At 42.6% G+C, this 23977-nt stretch overlaps 1 protein-coding gene across 16 annotated transcripts in view; it reads right to left on the reverse strand.

Annotated features, from left to right (window-relative positions):
• FBRSL1 (fibrosin like 1) overlaps positions 1 to 23977 on the reverse strand; it is a 548072-nt gene that overhangs the window by 389670 nt on the left and 134425 nt on the right. For all 16 annotated transcript variants that reach the window (XM_037376317.1, XM_037376275.1, XM_037376290.1 and 13 more), the window contains exon 2: positions 8060 to 8260. In XM_037376317.1, the coding sequence (XP_037232214.1) occupies positions 8060 to 8260 (201 nt within the window). The remainder of the gene's footprint in view (positions 1 to 8059; positions 8261 to 23977) is intronic.

Genomic DNA, 23977 nt, shown 5'->3' on the forward strand with positions numbered 1-23977 from the left:
GACCTTTTTTAACTTTCAAAACACCAGGAATGTCAGATCAAGTCTTGTTTGCAAGCCCATGTTTGCCAGGGACTGCTCTGGTGAGATGAGAGCTGCTCTGCATGGCTTCCTCCAGATTGCTCCATTTATGAAATGTCTGTGTGCGCCTCGAGTCACCCACGTCTGCTGGGCCACCCTTCACTGGGTCTGCAGCTATCGCATCTTCTCAGATGGGGAACTGAGATGGAGAAATAAGGTCTCTGAAGATGCTGCGGTTCAGCTTCACTGGAGGTAGTGCAAGAAGTCCCAATGCAGAGAAAGCACTAGTAGCACCCAGTGCTTTCATCACTGTGCTCTCTAAACCTGCTCTAACACGTGTTACAAGTGCCAGCAGCCATCTGGAGGCCTGAACACATTGCTGTTGCCCAAATGCTGTTAAGTGGGAGAGGTGAATGGGGACAGATGGGAATTCTGGAGAAGAGGAAAAGCAGGGACAAAGAAGGCTGAAGCCAGTGCCGCAAGCAAAGCCTCAGGGTCCAGTTCTGAACACAGCAGGGTCAATACTATTATAACAGCGTTATGATCCTTAAATAAAAAGCAAGGAGCAGAGTGCATGTGGCAAGGCACCGCATCCCCATCCTCATGTCCACCTAAGCTCCGCTTGCTCTGCCGCCCCCGAGCAGGTCCCCACCCAACTGAAGCCCATGGCAGTAAAGGTGCTGGTCCAGATGAGCTAAACATTGCTTGACCCAGCAGGGAACCAGCATCCCCCAGCTGCACTGCTGGGCCAGGGCACACCAAGGAGCTGCACTGAGTCATCTGAGCCTCTCTGGAAGGATCAGACAAGTCCTACAAGAGCAGAGATGAGTGGGGCTCATGGAGCAGAAATATGGGCAAGTGAGGGTCAGCTACAAAAGGGGAACCCACTGGTCCAAACAAGTGAATGACTATTTCACTGCATCAGTGAAAAAGACAAAAGCTATGTTCTCCTATACGTAATGCTTTCAGCAGCCAAAACACGCTTTACGTCACTCCGTTCAGAAAATAGTATTTGCAGTCTAGCAAAATTCAGTATATGCTTCTGTTTCATGCTTCAGTGTTATTTTTAAAACAGTTGGATGCTCCCCCCCAAGTTCTAATAAACATGATCTCCTCAGTTTATGTTTCCCTACCAGAACTGCAGCGGGTTTTGAAATACATTTTTCCAGTTTAAGCAAAGGCCTTCTCCTGCCATAGCTCCCAGTGGTTTTATGGCACTATTTTGCACCACTGTTCCTGAAGCACAGTATGTTACAAAGATCTGTTACAGAAGCTGTGTCATAGCTCTCAAAAGGTGGCTGCAATGCTGTGATGAATTTACCTGTGTCACAGTTACAATGCAAATCTTGTGTAAGGTTCATACAGCACTTGAAAGAAACATTGAAATAACGAAAGATACCACAAAGTTCTCCCTCTGTTGCAGACTGGGCTCTGCAGCCACTTCAGGAATCTCGATGAATTCTTGGATAAATTTAGCAAAAACAGCAGCACTTTGTGATAGCAGGGTTTCATTTGGGAAATAAACATCCACTATTTATTTACAAAGGATTTTTCTCCTCCTGCCACTGCTGTGCTATGCCCACTGCTTCCCCTCTACTTTGATGCAGAAAACAGAATACCAAGTGCCTAACCAGGACTTGAAGCAGATTTTTAAATTAGTTCCTGACAGTGCAAACAGATTGCTATTGATTGAAATGAGGCTGATTTTAGGCCTTGGATTAGCAAACCTAATGACTAAATACTGTATTGCCCATTTCAGTACTTTGCACCGTTAGTCCCCAGTGGTTTCCCAGGCAGCTGTGAAGTCTCTGCACTCGCAGATTAGCGTGAGAGAGCAAGGCAAGGCCATCTGTGCCTGTGCGGTGCAGCCCCACTCAGCCGGAAATAAGGACCTCCTCCAAAATCCCCCGGGGCCCGCCCCGGGCACTACAACCTCATTAAGAGCTTTGAAGCCAGGGAGGCTGTCCACATGTTCCCAAGGAGCACGTGCTGGTGAAGGCTTTGCTGGGCCAGAGCACCACGCCTGGCCAGAGCAGGCTGCCACAGCTGGCCTTGCCTCAAGCTGGAGGGAATCCAAGCACCCAGCGAAGCCACCTCCCTGGGCTTCCAGACAGCCTGGCTGGAGACAGTGGCAGAGAGGCTTCACGCTATGCTAACAGACCAACTCTCCCAGCAATCATAAATGCATACTTAAAACTAATTGGCACAGAGCTTTCATGTCCAAATTGTAAATTCTTGTACTTACAAAGGTAGAAATGGATCCTGGTTTTAAGCAACACATGAAGCAACACTTTCCTGATTAAAAGAAAATGGGACTTTTTTTTCCTTTTGCTTTGTTGTTTAGTTTCAAAGAACATTTAAATAACAATATCTGCTAATGAAAAGGCTAACATCAATTAGAAACAAAAAGAAACCAGTTTGTATAATTTCAGCGTTCAAAAGCAGTGAAATGCAAACACCAAAGCAGCACACACCAAACCAAGCCAATCCCCAAAACCCACACTAAAGGCCCCCTTTTTTTTTTTCTTTTTTTTCCTTTTTTTTTTTTTTTTTTGGTAAGTTGGCTGCCTAGAATTCATTTGCTTTTAATAGCCTGAGATACTGGAGGTAATAGAATAAATTGCTATTATAGTTAGACCCTCATAGACACAATTCAGCTTCCAAATGCTACATTATTAAGACACGGAAGGACAGGCGTATCTATACCTGTCCTCTGGCCTACTGACAAAGACTCCAAAGGTTATTTTTTGGACTCACTCTCCTACGTGGCTGATGAACCTCAGCTAAGAAAGGTCTGTTTCAGTCTCTGAACTCTGCATCAGTTAAGACAATGCTCTGCCTCCAGCCCACCAGTGGCTTCAAAAGCACATCCAAGTTTTTGATTTACCATTTATCATTATCTAGAAAAAATACAAATAAGAATCAAACAGCTATGTGTTCCTATTGCCCAACTGTCAGCACAAGCAGGATGATACTAAAGGGAATTTTCCATACAAGGTTATTGCATTAGCCAGATGACTTCCTAGACTGCTTCTCTCTACCTTGGGAAAAGCCCCGTGGTCTTTCAGTACCACCACCACACACACAATGGGGCCAAGAGTATGTAACTCGTTTGAAGACAAGCTATCAATTTTCACCAAGACATCAAAAGAAACAATGTGCATCCAGGATGGAAAATTACTTAGTGTATCATCTTTACTCAGATCAGCAGTAACCCAGAGCAGTGTTCTACTGGGGCAGGGGGGTGCGGTGGTGTTATATTTATCAATGAACATTGGATAACGTGCTGATGAGCATCACAGAAGAAAAAAAAAACCACCAAGATGAATAGGTAATCAAACATGTTAATATAATTTAGCAGTTCCAGTCCAGCAAGAGCCACAGCAACAATATACATTAATCATCAATAATCCTCAGCAGTTTGACAAAGACTGGGGAGCAAATGAAACACAGGAATTAACTCTGCTTTCCCTCCCTCCAGGAAGCTCTGCTGAAGTCACAGAGATGTCAACACCTCTGGAGCAACCTGACAGCATTAGCTTTCTTGCCCTTGCCTCCCAAGCTCCAAACCCAGCACGCTATTTATGAGCACTAAATACGTGCTACACCACCCCGTTTCTCCTCAGCTTCTTTGAGACTCTTCCTCATCTTGGGTGATTTAAACAGTGAGTGAGAAAAGGAAGGAGGAGGTGTAAGACACTCATCTCCATCACAAATGACTATTTGCTGAAGAGTGTTATTACAGCCGTATTTAACATCTAAACATATTCAATATACCATGATGCTCCTGAGCTGACTAACCACAAAGCATGAGGTTAAACCAACTCAAAATAGGGGCAACTTTCTCCTATTAGCCCCAACTCTCTTCAGAAAGAGGTCAGCCCATTTTTATTCTACGTACAGAAAGGGCAATGGGTCCTGAAAAATCAGAAAAACCCCACTGTTCTAAATCCAGGGTGACCCCAGACTGCTCAGATGTTCAGAAGAATAAACAACTCCAAAAAGAAACCCAGACAAGAGAAAACCAACTCAGCTAAGGCTGGCGAAAGACTCAAAGTTCAAAGGGTAACTCCAAAAACTAGAAGAATTACTTAGGACAAGACAAGGAAGTGTAACTGGAACTAAGAGGCTTCATCATGTATCTACCTCTTACTTCATCTAAGCGAATTATACACTCAAGCATAGAGGAATCCTGTCTCCCACAGGCACTGTCTGCAGCTGTAGTGGGGATTCCCTTCCACAAACCACTGGGTTAGTCTTGGCTTTTAAAAAAGACAATGACTCAATTTCCAGCAAATGCTATCGTGTTGAAAGCAACTACACACTTTCCAAGGGGCAAGCTTCACTGCAAGGCCACTGGTGACACTGAAAGACATCACAGTTCTAAACAGTTTCTCATTCCTTGATGTACCCCTGATGACTGTGAGAGGGTTTGTGGATTCCCATTGTAGAGCACCAGTTTCAAGTCAGCACCCTTCTCTGCGCACATACATTGAAAACAGTCCCAAATCCCAACAAATCTTTGGGCAAAGGACCTATGGCTATTTGAAATGCCCTTTTTTTCCCTCTGCTTGGTTACAACAGGAGATAAATGTGTTTGAATGATTTTTATACACAGTTGGAGTAATAGGCTGGAAAGGACTGACTGGCTTTTGCAACCCTCTCCCCATACTCTGAGGTACCAAAGAACCATTCAGGAGCAAACAGTGATTTGGATGCTTTGTCAAAAAGAGTGAAGTATTAATCTAATTTTCTAAACAAAGCAGACAACCTGGCACTCAAATCAGCTTACCACTTTGCACCTCTCTACAAGGATTAGCAGAATGCCATAATTATAATGCCCAATTTGATTTATTAGAGGAGGCTGCATAAAGAAGATGACAATTCAGTAGCATTGTGAAGAGAAGGGATGAGAGTATAAGGAAAGCTTCAAATTGAACAGTAATTTCTAAGCAACATCTCAATATAATCAGCATTAATTACAGTAAGCTTTCCAAATTAGGTATAAACCTATGTTTAATAACCCTGAGATGCAAAAATCACCCCCAAATTCCAGGAAAGTCAATATTACAGCCGATTTGTCTAGACAGCTTGGCAGGATATGCCAGAATTCTAGGTGTGAACTTTGTGGTTATTAAAAAAAATAAAAAATTATTGAACTTGTCTGTATCATTTGCATAATTAGTTTGAACTAAGAATAGCCTGGTTTATCTGGCTTAGATTTTACTGCTACTTTGATCCGCCTTACAGACCTGCAGATGTGTCTGGTTTTCACAACTATATCAGCCAGGATAATACGAGGTATTTCAAAAAATTCCCGTTTCAATATAAGATGAATTCTAAGCGTGACTTGTTTAAAGAGGCAGAGTTTATTAATGAGTCACTCATTACAGGATTTATTTTATATTTTTTGTGCAAGCTCCTTGCTCTTTTTGGAGTTTGTTACTTATGGGGTGGGTGGGTGGGTGCCTGCGTGTGTGTGTGAAGATTAAACAATGAAAGTTGCATTCAAGTTTTCATGAATGTGGAGGCAAACATCCTGTTTAATCACTGATGTCAACCAAATCCTAGCCAGAAGAAACAGATATCAATGTCCTTATTTTTCAGAGCTGAAATACAAATAATCTAACTATTTGGTAAACTAAGGCAGCAACATACAATTACAGAAACTGGAGTTTGGCCAGTGTAACAAAATCTCCTATCCCAAAGGTTTCTAAGGAAGTATCACAAAATCCCTAGTGGCCACAACTACTTGAAACTTAGTCTTAAATTTCCTGCAGAAGATGTCATTACCAGCAACCCTTTCCTCCTCTGCAGCAGGTGAGGAACCAGCTCACCCCAGCTCCAGGAAGAGGGGACCACCCCACCGCCCAGCAGAGCACAGCCTCACATATCCACAACAGTGTAAATACCTGAAATGTACCGAACCCCCTGCAGCGTAATTTCAGACCTGAAGAAACAACTCTAACACCTGTAGAAAGGCAGTATTTACTGAAGCCAGACTTTCATGTTAGAGAGACTGGTGGCAATCGAGATCTAATGACCTCCTGCAGTGCTCCTTGTTTCCATACTCCAACTGCACCACTCTCAGTTGCACCAACATAAGCATTTGTAAGGTTACTCCAGGGGCTAGAGTGGAAAGTGAGCCAGCTTTACATATACTTTGCAAGGGTCACTGGACTCATGTTTGGGCCTTTTTCATGTAAATAAAAAAAACTGACACAACAGCATCTTTACAAAGACAGAGGAGCTGAAGTAGTACAATACCATAATCCTGGTATAAGCAGCAGGCAGGAATAACCATCCAGCACTACCGCTTCTAAACATCTTATACCAAAGCCAGGGACCTCTTTTGAAATACATGCTTAGCATTTTGTGGGTTTGGATTACAAGAAAAGGATCCTAGTTGCTCAAACTTTCATCAAAACTAAAACGTGCATCTATTCACCCATAATAAAAGGTCATTTTTATTTGTACAGAGTGAATATTTGTGCACAAACTCATTGCATCCGTAACCAAAGGGGGAACTGAAACCCCATCACTCAACTACTATCAAAAGCAAACAAGAAACTTGATATATTTTAACTACATACATACTGATGAGTCTAAAACCAAAACATCTGGTATCACTTTGGGGAGTTAAAAGAAAACAAACCTGGCAAATACTTTAGTAGGAGTGCATGGTTACATGATTTGCTACCTAAATGTTTACAAGCAGAAAAGTACTAACATCTTTATGTAAGTCATTTGTATTGAATTCATAGAATCATAAAATGGTTTGGGTTGGAAGGGACCTTAAAAATCATCCCATTCCAAGCTCCCTTGCCATGGGCAGGGAAGAAATCCAACTGTTTACTTTTTTTAAATAAAAAGGAAGAAAACAGAAGTCTGCTAATTAGCCAACAGAAGAATGCGGCCATGAGCAGACCATTAGAATTTCTAAGATACAACCTGATGAGCCCTTCTGAATGAATATGCTACAACACAATCACAAAAGATAGTGTGTGGTGGTGAAGTTATGCTGGGGGTTACATTAGATAACTTTAACCATCCTTTCAAATCCTGAAATTTTTAAAGCCTGAAAAAACCCATGTCTAATAACTGGACAATTCAATCTTTCGTTGTCTGGCATGCATACGGAACTAGTGTCACAGAACAGAAGATGTGGTTGTTGTTTTTTTTTTTTCATCAGTGTACTTCTTAGCACAGAACAAATGCTGGAGGGTCAAGTACACTGGTCTTCCCATGGGCTGCCATTTGGTACCATGTTGACAGACAACTAGGAAAGAGCTTGTTCACAGATACAGGCTGCTGTGCCACATAGATTTCAAAACCATGAATGCACACTGGGACACCAAAAATCCCCCTGCAGAGCAGCAGTTAAGTGATAAATAGCCTGCTAGCCATACTGCCTCTTCTTTGTCATCTCCCTGGCTCTGTACACACTGTGGTTCAGGTGGGAGTCTCCACAATCATCCCCTCCAGCATGACAACTCTTAATTCATTAATGCTCTACAACATTTTAGAAGAGTGCAGAGAAAAGACTCCCCAGAGCACAACTTCCTCCAAACTCACTTTTCACTTCTAGAATACTTGAATAGTCTCTCCTTCGCAACATACTGTTTTGGGGGCACATGAATTTGATTCATGAGACAGACATATTCATGTTTGCAACTTCCCAGGTGCACATAACAAGCATGCCTTTCCCCAAAGAAAACTATGATCCGACTGATGATTTCTATTTGTGTAAGAGCCATAAACCTATGGTGTGGATTACCACATTGTCTCAAAGTTGCAGGATACAAGGGAGGTTTGCTCCTTCCTTCCTAGATTAGCTAGTATACCTCATCTTCCATTTTAGCTTATGAAACCTGCCCACAACACAGGACCTGTGCACTTGGCCAGAAGTCTCTTAAGAGACATTGTTTTCACCAGCACAGTTAGCAGAGAAGGCAGTTACATTAACAACAGCAGCAGGACAACACTTCACAGTGGCCAATGTCATAATGCAGTCACTTCAGAGGAGAAATAATTTCCCTACCTGTTTGGATAGCTTCAAGGGGAGTTTCTTCTTCATCCGTTCTTTGCCTCTTTCTGCCTCTCTCTCAGAGCTCCCAGCATCGTTGTTGTGGCCATTTTCACTCGGCTCAGCAGACACACAGTTTTCAGACTCTCTAGGTTTCTTTCCTGGATGCCTCTCCCATTTTTCCTTCCGCTCCTGAGGCTTTAGCGACATGTCCTTCTGTAAAGGAAGGAGAAAAAAAAATAAGTTCTTTAGGTTCTTTGAGACTTCTTTTAAGCATTAAGCAGTACAAATATTGAATAAAAGCACAAACAAGACAGCATGTTCTTTCCAGACATGACTTAAGATGAATAATTAGGCACGCACAATGCAAACAGTAATTTTAGATTAGATTAGGATGAACACTCTCCAGGCTATGTGTTTCATTAATTTCAGAGATGCTGGTACTGGTTATGAAAATGAGTTTTCTTCAGATTAATTCAGGAACCATACATCAACAGCACATGAACAAATCAGCATCCTGAAGAAAAGCTTTTAACTGTTCAACTGAAACAGAGGTGGTTTTTATTTTGGTTTGTTTCTGATCTCAGAAAGCAACATATCAGACCCCCCTTGGGCCTGAGAGTCTGATTCACAGTAGCATTCATATGGAGAAATGCACTTCTAAAGCCTACCGCGCATTCAATAAGCACGCCAAGATCAATGGGATCTAAGCACATAACAGAGGTTGAACACTTCTAAGTGTTAAGTGTCTGCCCTGAATCAGGACTATAACGTACATCCTAAGCACAGTTTAAAAGCGAGTATGTCATGTCATGATGATTAACATAGGAAGTGAGATCACAGAAAGGAATTACTACTGCTATCTCTGGCATCTTTGAGGGCTGAAAGCTGAACTCTTGGTGACAATGTATCAACCTCTCCCTCTACACACACCACACAGAAAGCATTTAAGAAATAATATGCCAAGTCACAATGATGTTAGTTCATTACAGCTAGATAAATTTTTTCCTCAGTGCCTTTTATTAAATGCTCAAGGGTAAAAACTAAACTCTTTTTGGAATGTGTTATAGAATCTCTATCCCAATTATTTTTTATGCAAGGTAAATACATCACATGAGGAGATACCTTAAAAACACCATTTACCATGTCAAAATTTGTCAGCTTCAGCCACAGAAATTTTTTTAAATGCCTCACTTCTGACTCGAAGTATTACATCATGGATATTTGTATCCTACATGAATGGAGTTTGCAATACAACTCACTCATGACAACACACACACTTTCAGCACTGCAAAAAAGCTCATGAAAATCATTAGCTCTCTAGTCTCTCAAAAACTAAAGCCCAACAAAAAAGAAAATTAGGAATTGGGATGAAACGCCCTGCTGATTGCTCTAGATTACTTCCTCCCCCTCTAGTTTAATTAGTGAATTGACTGCCTCAGTGTGCAACATGCTGATTCCACTCCAAATTACTCACTGCTTAAAGTTACCCTTCCTTGTGAAGTGAGATGATGCACTGACACTTCAGGGTCACAAAGACGTTGAAATTTGAATCATGATGATAAAATACGTACAGCTGTTTCCTATTCCAACCCAGGCTGAAAGACAATTAGCCAGCACCAGCACCCAATCTCTATACACCTTACACAGGGGTCCTGCATGCTCAGCAGCTCCTCTTAAAGCACACATATATACAGCAAGTTGCAAAACTCCCAAAGATACAACCCCCGCCCCAAAACTAAAAGTAGCACTGTCTCCAGAACACAGCTCAGCTTGCCAAGGCCATAAGTAGTGAAAGAGCAAGGAAAATTATTTTCTGGCATTATACTCCGTGAGGTGATAAAACAAGGAATACCAATTAGTGTTTAGTTGCTCACTTTGGTTTTTAGCTTTAAGATAACACTCTAAAAGAAGCAGTTCGAGACGCCACTTAAAGGTCACACTGTCCTATTTACTGGGAAGTTGCTAAGATAGAAATCAAAACGCTGAGCTTTAGTAACTAATCAGAAACTAGTGCAATAGAAATGACATCTGTTAACTGACACTCAGCAAAACATTAGGAACAGAAGTCACCAAAAATGTGCACTTCTTCATAAAGCCAGATGCAGCTGCAATGTGACAGCAGAGGCACCGAAGATGCTGCATGAAGAAACATGAGCCCCTGGTAGGGAGAAAGCGGGCTGTGGCAGGGGAAGCCACCACCTGAAAGCACCAGCAAATAACGCGCTGCTGGCTCAGCTCAGTGTCATGTTCACTTTTAAGGATGCTTTCAAAGTCAGTAAATGGTCATTTTAGTTCAAATTCTAACTGGCTTCACACGGTGACTGGGCCTCTGTTAATGCCTTAGGGAAAGTCTTCCCTCAGTACCCACAACACATTCACTGCAGGTTTTAGACAATTCACCACGTGACTAGTCTGCAAATCTGTGTTTTTCCCCTTGCTGAATCCTACAAAATTCCCTACTTAGAAATTTAGCTTTTTATCCCCGTTTTGTTTGGAGATTTAAGGTTTGTCTCATCACTGAGCTACTAGCAAAATTAATTCAGGGAATACAGTCATAACTGGATCAAAGCCAAGGAAATAATGCATTCGCTTGTAGTGCCACTTGCGTCCAAGAATCTCAAGCACTTTCCAAACAGCCGTGAATTAAGACCCAAGCCCTGATAGCTGAGGCTGCTGCTTGCCTCTGGCAGGAGGAAAGCGGAGGGAAGCATCCTCAGCTCTGCAGCACATCTGGGGCAGCTGCAGGGAAGAAGCCAAGTTTCTCAGCCCCATGACAAGAGAGCCTATTGCACTGTCCCATTCGTCACCACTTCAGCAGAGGAAGCAGCTCACAGGACTTTGCTTTTTGTGGGAGCGCAGGACACCGAACTCAGCTTCTCCCTTCTGACAGAGGGTGACAGTGGGGCTATTTTCTATGCTGCTAAATGCAGACCTCTTTGCAGCCTCTGTCAGAGAGCAGGAGGGGGCTAATGGGGATTCTGTCCTTGCCTCCTTTGTTTCCTTTCTATTTACTCTTTTAAAAGAGCCTTCCAGCAATTGGTCTTTTACTAAAGTTTATGACCTCCAAGTTGGGGACCTCACTTAGCACAAGAGCTTACTATTTTTGGACGTGCATCTGTGCTTGTGCACAGGCAATAGCTGGAAAATTTAAACACATACAGAATATAAAGCACATCACTACAGTGAACCAACGTTTATTGATGCACCTTGACTTCAATCCAGAAATCCCAGCTGGCAGGTGAGACCGGCCTCTGACAAACAGCTCCACTGAAGCCCTCCCCGCAGACAAGCCCAGACCAGCAGGTTTTTTTGCCCTTTGCGCATCATGTAAAAGCCTAGGGCTTCACGCAGCCACAGTGTATGAAGTCAAGCCCTGAAGTCAAAAGGTCTCCATATCCAGCCTTGTGGTTTCTGCCCAACCCAGGCATCAGCAGACCTGGCTACCTTTGCTGTCAGGGCCAGTAAATCTCCTCCTCCAGGGAAGGCTGGTGGATCCAGGCCCATTCTCTCTTCTCGGTTCCAGGAAGGAGATTGCCAAATCTTGTTCCAGAACATACAAAACTATTTTGTTCCTTACTACTCTCTGCTTCCAGGGCTGTCTCCTACCTGTCCTCACTTAGGAATCTCTCTCACACCTTCCCAGGGCAGGCTACAGTCTCTCCATCTGCAGCCCCTTGTCTGTCTGGGCTGCAGATGGAGAGCAGATGGTTCTAACTGGCTGCATGGTTACAAATAAGCAAGAATTAGGCCTTTCTTTAGAGCCTCTCTCCTGGTAGTTACTCCATGAAACATACAGATTCTATCTCCCCATTTGCTTATTTCGATGTACCAAGATACCAAGGGACACTTCAGTGGAAAACGTAATTGTGGTACTTCCTCCAGCTGCTCTACCTGAAATACTTTGCACACCAGTAGCTGTGAGGATGCACGGGCAAAGACCTCAGCCTAGACTCTGCAACAGATTTTGAAAGTCCATAATAAAAATGTCTGTGATTTTTTTCCCCCCCCCCATCACTATTTGGCCCAACCCAAAGTTAAGTAATTACACCTCTGCTTGTGGTGGAGCTGGCAACATCCTTAATCACTTGGAAGACTCCTCCCTGAAAAGCCATTTCTCTTCTGTCACCAAGGCACACTGCTCAGTTTAGAAATAAAGCTACGAATAATGAAGGTGCACAGCCCTCGGATCTGGAATGAGACTATTCTTACCCCTAAAATGCTACAGCAATACATTTCTGCACAGTGGACTCCACATTGTCTGTCTGATCAGGAAGCAACCATCAGCTCTAGAGGACCCTGGTGCAAGCTCACATCCAGAGTCATCCACTGGCTGCAGTTACTACTGCCTGTTTGCTCAGGCCAGCTCAAAATCTACCATAATCCTCTGAGTTTACACAGCACTTTGAGATCTCAGAAAGCATGTAGGGGGAAGCTGGGGTCGTAAATACCTTTCATACATGGGAAACACTTAAAGAACATGAAAAAAGTGTAAAACCCACACAGCTAAATGAAAAAGATCAAGTGTGCTGCTGGCGTGCGCAGGACAAAAAAATCACCTATGGTTAATAAAATAACAACCCTCAGCCCTCAAGTTTCAGTTTGAAATGCACCTGGTGCAAAATCAAGTCCATTTACAATCCCCTGTCCCCAGGGCCCACTGGACACTGCAAGGCTCAGACAGACCTGCAGCCAAGGACTGGTTGCATTCCGCTCCTGCCAGCCTGTCTCTGCCGACTTCAGATTATATGGGCTGATTTCCCAGAAGGGAAACTGCCTCCAGCTTCTCTCTCCACAACTCTTCAATGCAGCACTTATTCCTGAAGTAAGGGAATGTGAAATATCCCACTGAACATCAAACAGGAGAAGGATCCATGCAAAGGAAATAATTAAAAAAACCCCAAACCACCAACCAAGCCACTGCTGACTCTAAAACTGACCCTGCTTGTCACTGTTTCTGTCTTCAGCTTCTCTCAGCAAAATTGCAATGGAAAAGCCCCCGAGGATCTAAGCAGCATCTATCCTTATATCAACTTTATCATGCAATTAGCAGTAGGGTTGTCAAACATGTTTGTTTAATAGTTCTGGGAGAGATCCTGGCTCAGAGAGGAACTTAAACAGATTTATTTTTAGTTAGGTTACTTTTAAAATATTCCTATTGACCTGATATCCAGTTTATAGAACAGCAACGTAGAAACAAATGCTGACTGAATATTCTCGTGCTTTCTAAGTAGGCAAAGCATGTTACAAATACAGACCAGACCGCTACGAAGGAAAATCTACTGTCCATTTAGTTGCATAAAGGTGACACAGAAGACAGTAATTCAAATGGAAAGATAATATTGGAAATATACATGACAAACATACACAAAAGGAATTAACTTTAAAGGCACAGATTTGAAGACGGGTCCATAGAGAGAGAGACCACTGCAAGAACAGGAGCCAGCACATGAAAAGATCAGTAGCCAACAGGCAAATGAAATGAGGTAAATAGTGAGAGAAAAAGGGGAGAAAAAAGGAATGTGATAAGAAGTAACTCTACCGGAGGGTATCAGGTAGGACCACACCAAGATGATCACATTTGAATTCAACGTGGTGAGCAGGCAGCAAATGCAAGTGAAGATCTTAAAAAAGGAGCAGGAGCGTACCTGAACAGTGGGAGAGGAGAAGTTGTTTGACAGCTCTGCTCTAGAGAGTTATGGGGTAGAAAAAGTACACAGTGAGGGCAGCAAAGGGAAAGGAGGCGCAGAGGTAAGGCTGGCCCGCAGCTCGGCACAGAGCTCCTCGCTGGAAGCCCCACCTGGCAGCAGGCCAGCCCAGCTTCACCTCCCCAGAGCTCAGAGTGCCTTGGGAGGCACTCTGCTGGCATCTCCAGCCGGCTGGCTGCAATTTTCATGGATGGGGAAGTTGTCACTTCTCCTGTAATATAACACACACTTGTTTGTTTTACTTTCCTGCCCTCTCTTCTCTCCCACTGAGAACTTCACTAAAAATGTAACTCAAGCTCCTAGCCTTTCCACCAAAGCCACTACAACTTTTTTAGAGGGAAAAAAACCCCCGAAGAGTCTAGATGTGAAGTGACTTTCTTGCTCTGACCCCACATCCAAGCAACGCCATCAATATCAATTAAAATGATTGCAAATGAAATCCTTGCTTGTTTAACCTTAGACTGCTATTCTCCTTTTGTAGCTGACATATTCCAGATGAGTTTGGGTCTTGCTTTTTAAAATGCATCACATTTGCTATGACCCTGTCACGTGTTTAGCTCAAGAATAAGATGACTTTTTGACAAGACAGCTTTGGAAATGTTAAGACATTTGAAGCTGCCACTGGTTTGCAGGTTTATGATACATGATTTAACTTTAAAGTAGATGAACCAAGAAACTCATTGTAATTGAAACAGCCAAATTTATTACCAGAGGTTGCATTCCTGTCACCTGTCAGAGCTGAAGAGCAAGCTGCCTGTACTCTGCTAAATGCCCACTTGTTACATCTCCCATGAATTAAGACCTTTGCTGCTAGGACCTTCCAGACACTGTACCAAGCAGAGACACCTTGGACAAATGTTACCTCAACACAATGTAGCCAAAAAAAAAGGGAAGGTCAGTATCACTCTACTTTTAAATGCATTTCAATCCACAACGATTTGATGGCTTTGAATGCTCTTTCCTTGCACAAGGCCTGAATAAATACTGATAAAGTGCTGAGCAGTAACTGTTTTAAAAAGTTGGGGAGAAAGTGGTTCCTGCTGTTTGCTTCCTCCTCAATTACTTGAAGAAAAAAACAGTCCTCTGCCTCCACAGTAGTACCAAGTATCTGGAAACAGAGAGCTTAACAGTTATTTAGGTGACAGCAAAAGTAAGAATGTGTACAGCAAATACTTTCTCTTTTGTAAGAGGTCAAGGGAATCTGCATGAATGTGAGCACATGGTCGTCCATGTCCTTGGTATAAACTCTTCTCCATCATCACCCATCGGGGGAGGTGGATACACAAAATCTGCTGTTTTAAGCTGCACTCTGCAAGCTCGACTGGAAGCCAGCCGTGGCTTTCTCCCTCTCCTCCAATTTCCTCTTCAGAGCCTGCGGGTGCCTCACTGCAGAGAACTGCACCCGTCTTCCTCACTACTTACTTACAGACATACTGTACAGCTATTAAAACTCCCACAGGTGCTTGCTGTCCATCAGAAAGGAAATGATCCCATTTTCAGCCATCAGTATTTCCTCTAGTGATGGCAGTAAATGCCCAGTGAGTGCTCACAGAATTACTGTCAGTGGAAAGTGTGTCAGAGAGCAAGGGAGCTTAAATGATTGAAGGGAAGCGGGGGCACCATTTTCAGGTAGATGAAATGAGGCACATTGCAAGCCCAGCCTGCCCAGGTTTTACAGGCTGTAGGAGGGCTGAAAGGTGCTGCTTGTTCGTGCACCACAAAGCCAACTTGCCCAGCTTTCACAGCCGGTAGAAGTACATTTTGGCTGAAGCCGAACGGTATCCAGCAAGTAAGCAGCACAGTCATGCACGCACTCCAGGTCCAGTGATTTGGGAAGACATTCCTCAAGTGTGCTGATAATTCAGTGACACTGCTGGGCTCATGCTGCTGATAGGCAACAATCACAAGCTTGTTTACAGAGCAGCCTTTAAACACTTAATCTGAACTAATTCCCCTTCTCTCCAGATTATTTAAACAGGCACTCCTATTGAATACAAACAGCTCCCATTGAGTGACAGAATTAGGACCTGAAGAAGCAGCTCCTTGCCTGAAGCCAGATGTGGCCGTTTCATCACTCATTTCTAATCTTGCCAGGAAGGTAACACAAGCCCCAGTCTCCAGCTGCACCAGCTGGCCCCAAGCTGCCAAAGAAAAAGGCATGAGGGTCCTACCAGCACAAAAACTGGTACAGCAGCTGGATGCTTTCACCATCAGCAATTTTCAGCTAAACTAGTCAGGAAAAAACAGGAAGTCACTGTGGAGTAAAAGAAGCTTCCAGTCTATTTATTACTATGGACAGTAATGCCCAGAAATACTGGCTCTCTCTCAAATTAATAACAAAAGGGGAAGAGGCGAATGTCATGCTTCCATGCGCTGGACTCTGGAAATGGTGTTGAGCCAACCTGGCTGGGCAGATGGGCTGGGCATATGGCTCATTTACCAAAGGCAGGGATTCAGTTGGTCTCTTACATCTCTACTTCTGTATCAAAAGTTTTGATCTTCACAGCGCAAAGTATACAGCAACCACACATGCCTGTTCTGACCACCACGCGAATAGCTTCCTCCGTGAGACTTAAAAGACACACCTTAGGTAGCCTGGTCATGAATTCAAGAACCTGAGGCCTGATTTCTTAAGTAATTCAAAGCTTCCACCCACTAAATACAAATGCAAAGTTCTAATTTGTTTTCTAGGATTCCTGATCCAACGACATGTGTCATCTCCACTAATTTTATGGTATATACTTTTAAAACATAGACATGAAAATGTTCTGCTCTTAAGGCTGTATCACTTACAGTATGAAAGCTCCAGACAAATCTCCCACACAGTGACACCCTCAAACACATTCACTCTACAAGTAGCTGCGGACATTTAGAGACTCTGCTTCCAGCCTACACTCTCTATTACCACCCTCCTAGGAAGGGTGCCATTCCCCAAGACACTCCAGAACAGAGGTATGAATGTTCTTCAGCAACAGCAGAGCAGTCTGGGAGCTCAGCTTCAACTGCAGTTTGACACAGCTTGCACAGAGCCAACGAACACTGCACTAAAGAAGATGAACATTCGCAAATTCACTTCTGCCAACTACTGCAGGGGTGAGAGTTTCCAAAAGAAAAAACACCCATATCCTGATCCCTGGTGCTGCATGATAAATTAATTTATGTTTAAACACTACGATACTAGGAGGCATTTTTTTTACTATATCTGCAGTTGCCCTCAGTGGTAGACAACAATTTTCACTTCAGCTGCCATGAGGTCTAGAACGTGTATTAAATAATTAGTCCCCTGGTAGTTACTTCTGGCTAGGAAACAAAAAAGAATAAATATAAATGATCCAAGAGCAAGAAATACATAGAAGCCGGCTATCTCCAGGAACAGCTGCCCATAGCATATTACTACAACCTAAGGGGAAAACTCTGATTGAGGTGTCTTTTAGCAGGAGAGAAATGCCTTTCTAAACATCTAAATGTCACATGCACTATGGAAAAGTCCAGGACAGTGCATCTGTGCCACCCTCATCACTCTTGCTCATCCTCAAACACGCTGCTAGAGAAATGCATTGTACAACAGAGATCTACAGCTGTCAGTCTCGCCAGCAGCTCTGTTCTCCCATGTCGAGTGGCTTAGTACATCACGTGCTCATAGCTCCTCTATAACTGGTTTGCTAGAACAAACAACAAGCAACCAAATGCTTCCCTATATCCTTAGGGCTTTCTAGAATAGTTCCAAATATTCTAATATCTGAGTCAGGAATGAAATATTCATTTGTATTCTAGGCAATTGCTGACAAAGGCGAAACATACACTATAGTAGCAGGCAATTTTGATGTATTCTGTTACAAAACATTTTCAGTCAGAGAGCTCAAAGGTCATTAATAGATTTTCGTATGTTTACAGACAGCAGCAATTTCAAGCTCTGTAATTTTAAAACTACATGTCAGTCTCTCAACTTCCAGCTGTTATTTCAACATTAGATAATGAACACAATGCAAAGGTTACACAATCACTTGAACCAGCTTATGTTGTAGATCCAGTCACAGAAATCATTATTAAATTCTAATTACACATATATTATTTTACAACTCTTATTAGAACAGCAGGGCAAATCCTCTTTTATAAAGAGATCAACAGTTTAGAAAAAGAGGCCAGAAAGGTTATTCTTTTAACGTGACAGTTGCTCCTCTCTCTCCCTCCATCACCTAAACAACTGCTGATTTATGAGTCTCAGAAACAGTGCTGCACCTTGTTAACACCACACCAGTCAGTGCACATACAGCTATCAGCCTGTATTTTCCTTAAGTGCTTTACAGATCCCTAACATACAGACATTGATGCCTACTTAAAATAATCATCTCTGATCGGGGTGGGGGGAAGGCATTTAGTGGTTACCCAATGTACTGTCTGAATATACTCCCATTTTTTCTTTATACAACTACTTTGTAGTAGTTGTAGTAGCTACTCCAAAACTTAAGAGATCACTCCTAAGCAGAATGTTATTACCTAAGCTAAAGCTTTGCAAGACATCAGGCTTCCATACCATAGATTTTTATTTTATTTTAATTTTGGACCACAAGAAATCATTGTAATCATCCAATCTGACTCTTTTGTCATGCAGTCAAATGAGCAAAATCACCCAACTGCAAAGTGGTCTTAGGGAAATTCTGAAAGTGCACTAGCAAACTACCCCATTACCAAGCAAGAAAATCAGTAAATTATGTTCTGCTCTTGCCTCTCATTTTTTTCTCTCTATTCCCAGGCAGTGCAAAGTGTTACCCACTCTGGTTTATTCCGCCCAAATCCAGCTGTCAGTCACACAGCATGTAACCTCAATGGGAATTGAAGAATCTCATCCCCAAGATTCAGCTTTGAAGCAGGACAGACCAGCAACGTCCCTTTGTGCAAGTGAGGTCTCCTGCAGTGACAGCAACGCTACCCTGGCAAAGTGATGTCTCTCTAATCCCCAGTGCATCCTTAGCCAGCAATGAATTTCACACTGGGAAATTCCATGCTTTGACATTAAATAATTCCAGCTGGGACTTTCAAAGGATAAGAGATAGGAGTCCAATCCCATCACATTCCAATAGGAAGCCCTTAAGGCTTCGTTTATTTTCTTTTTAAAGAGGAAACCCGTATTTCATTCTCATTTTCATCCCAGTTTCCTCTGGGAGATGAAACTGAAAGCCAGAAACAGAGGGCAAGAGCAGCACTAATGGGAAGACAGACTTCTATAAGACTGAAAAATGACAACGCCAGTTCTTGGGTACATCAGTCTGCAGCATGTGATACAAGAAGGAACAGATAAATCAGCACATTCATTAATGTTCCTCAGAGAAAGGAGTTACTGTACTTTTGTCTGGTTAATCTCACTTGCCACTGAGGAAGAAATAACCAAGCAAATACTCCACCAGGACAGGAGACAATTACAGCTCAAGAGCGAACAAAAACAGCAAGCTGTAGAGAGAAGAACACGTGCAGAATCAAAATGATGCAATCCACTTATCCAAGCATGTCAAATAAGGCCTTGGGCAGGCAGAGCTGACAGGACAATAACCCACTGCAGAGAAAGACTTCAGCAGAGCCGGTGCCGTCAATCACTCGTCCTTGCTGTCTCACCAAATGCAGAGCGAGTGGTGCAAGTTTTTCATCTGCTTTGCCACTCTCTTTCCATTATGTTTAGAGGATTTGGATTTTCCCCCACCCAAGCAGTGCTAAGCTGGGCGTCTTTGCAACCACCTCCTCAACCCATGCTAAATTATGAGTTTCTCTTAATGTTTAGTTTTCAGATCCAGAAACCTCTAACCTGCACTTCACAGACCTGAAACCAAAGGCTGAATAGTTTGTAGGACCTGTTTTCTTCCTGTCTGGAAGAAGACTTTACCAGTCAAAGACTAGAAAAAGGGGCATTCATGCCAAGTTTTCCGTTTGCTGCTAGACCTCAATTTTGAAATGCAAAAGGGAATTCAAACATTATACAGAGCAGCAACTTCCACCCCACTCAAATTCGTTAAGAGCCCTTGTACATCTCACAATTCACATCTGAGGGCTTAACTTTGCTTTGCATTTACTCTTCACAGTACCTTGTCAATAGTAAACATCAAGAACAAGAAATACAGATGTTGCACACAGTATTTATTTGTTCAAATGGGCATAAACCTTTGGCGAGAACCAAAAAATCCAGTCAATGTGAGAGGGGTTAAGACTGAACAGATGCAACCAGAGACTCTGGAGAACAGCCTGCATGGAAGCAGGGTTTCTTGTGATTACTTCTGTCTTGTAGCTCTTAATAAGCCACATCACAGCTGACATCTCCACCAGCTATCTGCTTCCTTATGTAGATAACCAGAAACAGAAAAGCTGACATGGTAATTATATTATACGCGCACACACACACACGTTACCTAACAACTCTCACTGCTACAACAGCACGAGCAATGAAGAACAAGCACATCCCGATTTCTCAACCAGGCTCTGACACCAATTCTCGAAGTGACCGCATGTGAGATACCCAGTTTAAAAATTCTTCTAAAACGCCCTTATAAAATCAGGTAAGAGTTGCAGCACATCTCTCAAGGGTGTTATGATACAAAGAACTTTCAAGATGAAAGAGAGCTGCAAAAGCATTTCAGAACTACTCTTTATTAATAAAGCTCTAACTCCCACCACCACAGTGGTAACCCAGAAGACTCTTGGTGCCCACCTGTTCCCATGGCACATCACACCCCAGCAGTGTGACCCCACGCAAGTGCGAAGCCTGGGATGGGCATCCTCTCTGCCACCTCCATCTGGAGAGGCTGTTGCTAAGCGACAAAGTGCTGCCAGTATCTGCAAAATCCTGCTGCTCCCACTCTTGAGTGCCTCGGCCCCGCTCCCAAACACAGCACCCAACGGGCCAAAGCATCTCTCTTGTAGCCCTTGATAATCTTGCTTTTATGCATAAAGCAGCTCTTGTCGAGGAATTCAGGGACTGCTTTGACAGAAAAAAACCTGCAGATAAAAAGGCAATATCAAGAATACTACATTTCAAAAAGGAGATATAAGTGCAGAAGGCGAATTTTCACACATCAGACCAAAAATGCTCACTAAAGCAAAAAAGAGTTTAAAACACAGGAGTTTCCAGGTATTTATTTCCAGTGAAGGGTATGGATTTCCTAAAGTCCCCACTGAGACTGAGCAAAATTTTACGTGTTGGTTCTCAGGTTTCAGCAGAATCTGTAAGAGCAGATGACTGAGAAACCATGATCCCTTTTGCAATGATGCCAGGAGCAAATGTCTTCTCAAACCTTACAGACACAGACTGACAATAGTAAGGCTTTAAAACCCAGAAAAGTCATCTTAAAGATCCACCCACAGAAACAGCAACCTGGGGAGTGCAGGGCTATGTTAATTAACATGTGCCTTAACGGCAGTTCATCCTCCATCTCTCTCTCTCCGTGCACTACCCTGTTATTGATACAGATGAGGTTTGTGGCTTTCACATCCTATTAGGGAACATCTTCCTCTAGCAAAAAAAATTCAAGCAGCATGCTGAGAAGGTGAGGGAAAGTTCTTTTATAATTTATAAATAACCATTTGGCTTTTACAAGGCCTTTTTCATTAGCAGTTCTTAAGGCACATCACAAAGGGAATCTGCATTTTACAGAATGAGAAATGAACAAATAAAGAGCAACTTGCCCCAAATCAACCATCAGTCCTCTGGCAAATCTAGAAGAATCTCCATCTCCCAGTTCCTACCTTGCTCCAGGAGAACCAACAGTCAAATGACACTGAAATCTCCTTCTGACACAAGAAAGGATTTCATGTTGGTGGTAGAGAGCAGATTTTTCTAGGACACACAGTAAATGCAAACACAACACAAAATATTAGTTACAGAGGAGGCAACAGGTGGGATTTGTACAGCTTCAACCTTATATCCTTTCAAGTGTCTTAGATAAAATCAGCTTGAGAATAGCAAGGACAACATGATCAATATATTAAGTCAAGCTGTTTGTTACCAAAAGAGTAGAACTGGCAGCTCTTCTTGGCTTCTGAAATATGACACATAACCTAGCCTTTCTAATGCGCTACTTTGGATGGCACCCAAATCCAGCACCATCTGGCTAGCATGGGCATATGTATACAAAGAGGCCAGAAGAGACTCCTGGCTGACAGATAAAGTGACATATCAGTGCAGCAACACAGACTTTAAATCGCTTCACAGTCTGCAAAGCCAGCTAAGCATGGTGGACACACGAGGCCAGTTAAGTGACTTCAAGGCAATGCAAGGGCTGAGAATTTCTTATACACCTGAAATCCGGGTAAACATTTGTTGTGCATGTAGAAATTGTTGCCAATGGTACAAAAAAAAAGAATTAAAAAAAAAAGGGGGGGGGGGGGAAATCCCAAACCAAAGACCTGCAGAATGCTTTTCCTGGTGTGGATTTGAAGCAGAGGATATCATATTTCCCCCCCTGCCCCAGAGCTAATCCCCGAGTTTAAAAGCCTGATTTTTCCACCTCTGTTTTTACATTCACTCTTGCATGACGTTCTCCTGGCATCACACAGCAGTCAAAACCAACATGTTATTCCACGGCTTAGAACTTCTTAAAGCTTGGCCTCCCAGCCATGGCACAGACCACTCCTTCCTTCTCTCCTACTACCAGGACACAATGCACAGATTATTCTGGATTCAGTTTCCAGCATTTAAGTGATGATTTGGCAGTAGGAAATGAGAATATTTAGGTAACAGAACAAATAGCAATCTGTCAAAGAAAACAAGTGGGAAGTCTCACATCACATCTAACATCCAATTCTGTATTCACCTATACGGTTTTATGCAGCTGTTAACTCAACCAAGCTAAGGAGAGTCACAGTGGTGGAAAAGAGAGAACAATCATGAACTCAGTGTATGCCAACTCAAAAAAACCCAGGAATCGCTGAGGAATCTGACAAAACAGTTATTACAGTTTAAGAAAACACAGACCCACCTATCCACCTTGTTTCTTCCTGAAGATTATCATCCCAAAACCAGGAGACAAAAGCAAACACAGGCTAGCCTGATACCATCCCACTGTGGATCCAACAGGAGAGTCTGTTCAAGTGAACAATCCTCTGACACACCAAGAACCCAGCTGTGTCAAGGTTGGGGGATTAAAAGGGACTTAAAAATTGTAGCTGTCATTTGGGAGGAAACTGTCCCCAACAATGTGTTCACAGGTTCCCAAATCATCCTGTTTCAGATTTAAAGACATCAAGCTTGAAATCTAAACAATTCCCTTATTAAATGAGTTCAAAGGAATTTCTTAACTATCCATGCCCCTGGGTCCTCTCACTGATTTGGGCCTCAGAGCAGTATTTTTTTCCACACACAGTGAATTATTTTTTCCTTGGAGCACATTAAAGCGTTGATTTGGGAAGCTGAGGGAAACACAAAGCACTACAACAAACACAACTTAAGAGAAAGTGTCAACTCCTCCTTCCTCAATATTCAAAATTTCAAAGCCACAGAGTGCAAAACATATCTTGTAACAAAAACATGAACATGCCAAGTAGGGATGACTCAGAGCGACAGGGCAAATCAAGGTGGTCACTTTCAAATACTGAGGCCCAGCAGACACCCACATACCATTCTTGATTCTTTCATTTAAAGAGTGAAGACATCCATGAGTTGGTTTTGTGCCCTTCCTCTTTGCTGTGATGCTTGACAGGATCACACAAGTCCTTCTGACTGTTTCCTATTTGGCATTACAGTACAAAACACTGCAGATAAGGATTGAAAACTGTACGTGGTTTAAGTTTTTAACAAGCACAGCAGAAAGTCACTTCCTCTGCACAAAAAGGGTGTTTGACAAAGAAGTATCAGGTGAATGAGAAACCGTGAATAAGAACAGAGTCTTTGGGAACTCTGAAGATTAAAGTGTCGTTTTTCTTTAGTGTTAGCTATCCTCCACTATCCTGATAGATTGCACGTTTATTATGCCTTCTCCAAAGATACCACTGGGAAAATCTTTCATCCTTATTTTAAATTCCCTCAAAAACTCATTGTGAAAGTTTCATGTGTGTGTTATAATACTGGAAGTTCATCAGCTATCAAGCCAAATTACATCTATTACAAACAACAAAGAATTAACCTTGATTCTTTTTTCTTATTATTCCAGCAATTCAGGTGAACAAATAAATAAGTACATCTTGCAACAAACAAACAATAAGCTCTTGTAAAAAAAGGCCTTAAGGTTTACAGGCCAAACTTAAC

The sequence above is a fragment of the Falco rusticolus genome, chromosome 1 (genome assembly GCF_015220075.1).
Source record: "Falco rusticolus isolate bFalRus1 chromosome 1, bFalRus1.pri, whole genome shotgun sequence".
NCBI classification, from domain to species: Eukaryota; Metazoa; Chordata; class Aves; order Falconiformes; family Falconidae; genus Falco; species Falco rusticolus.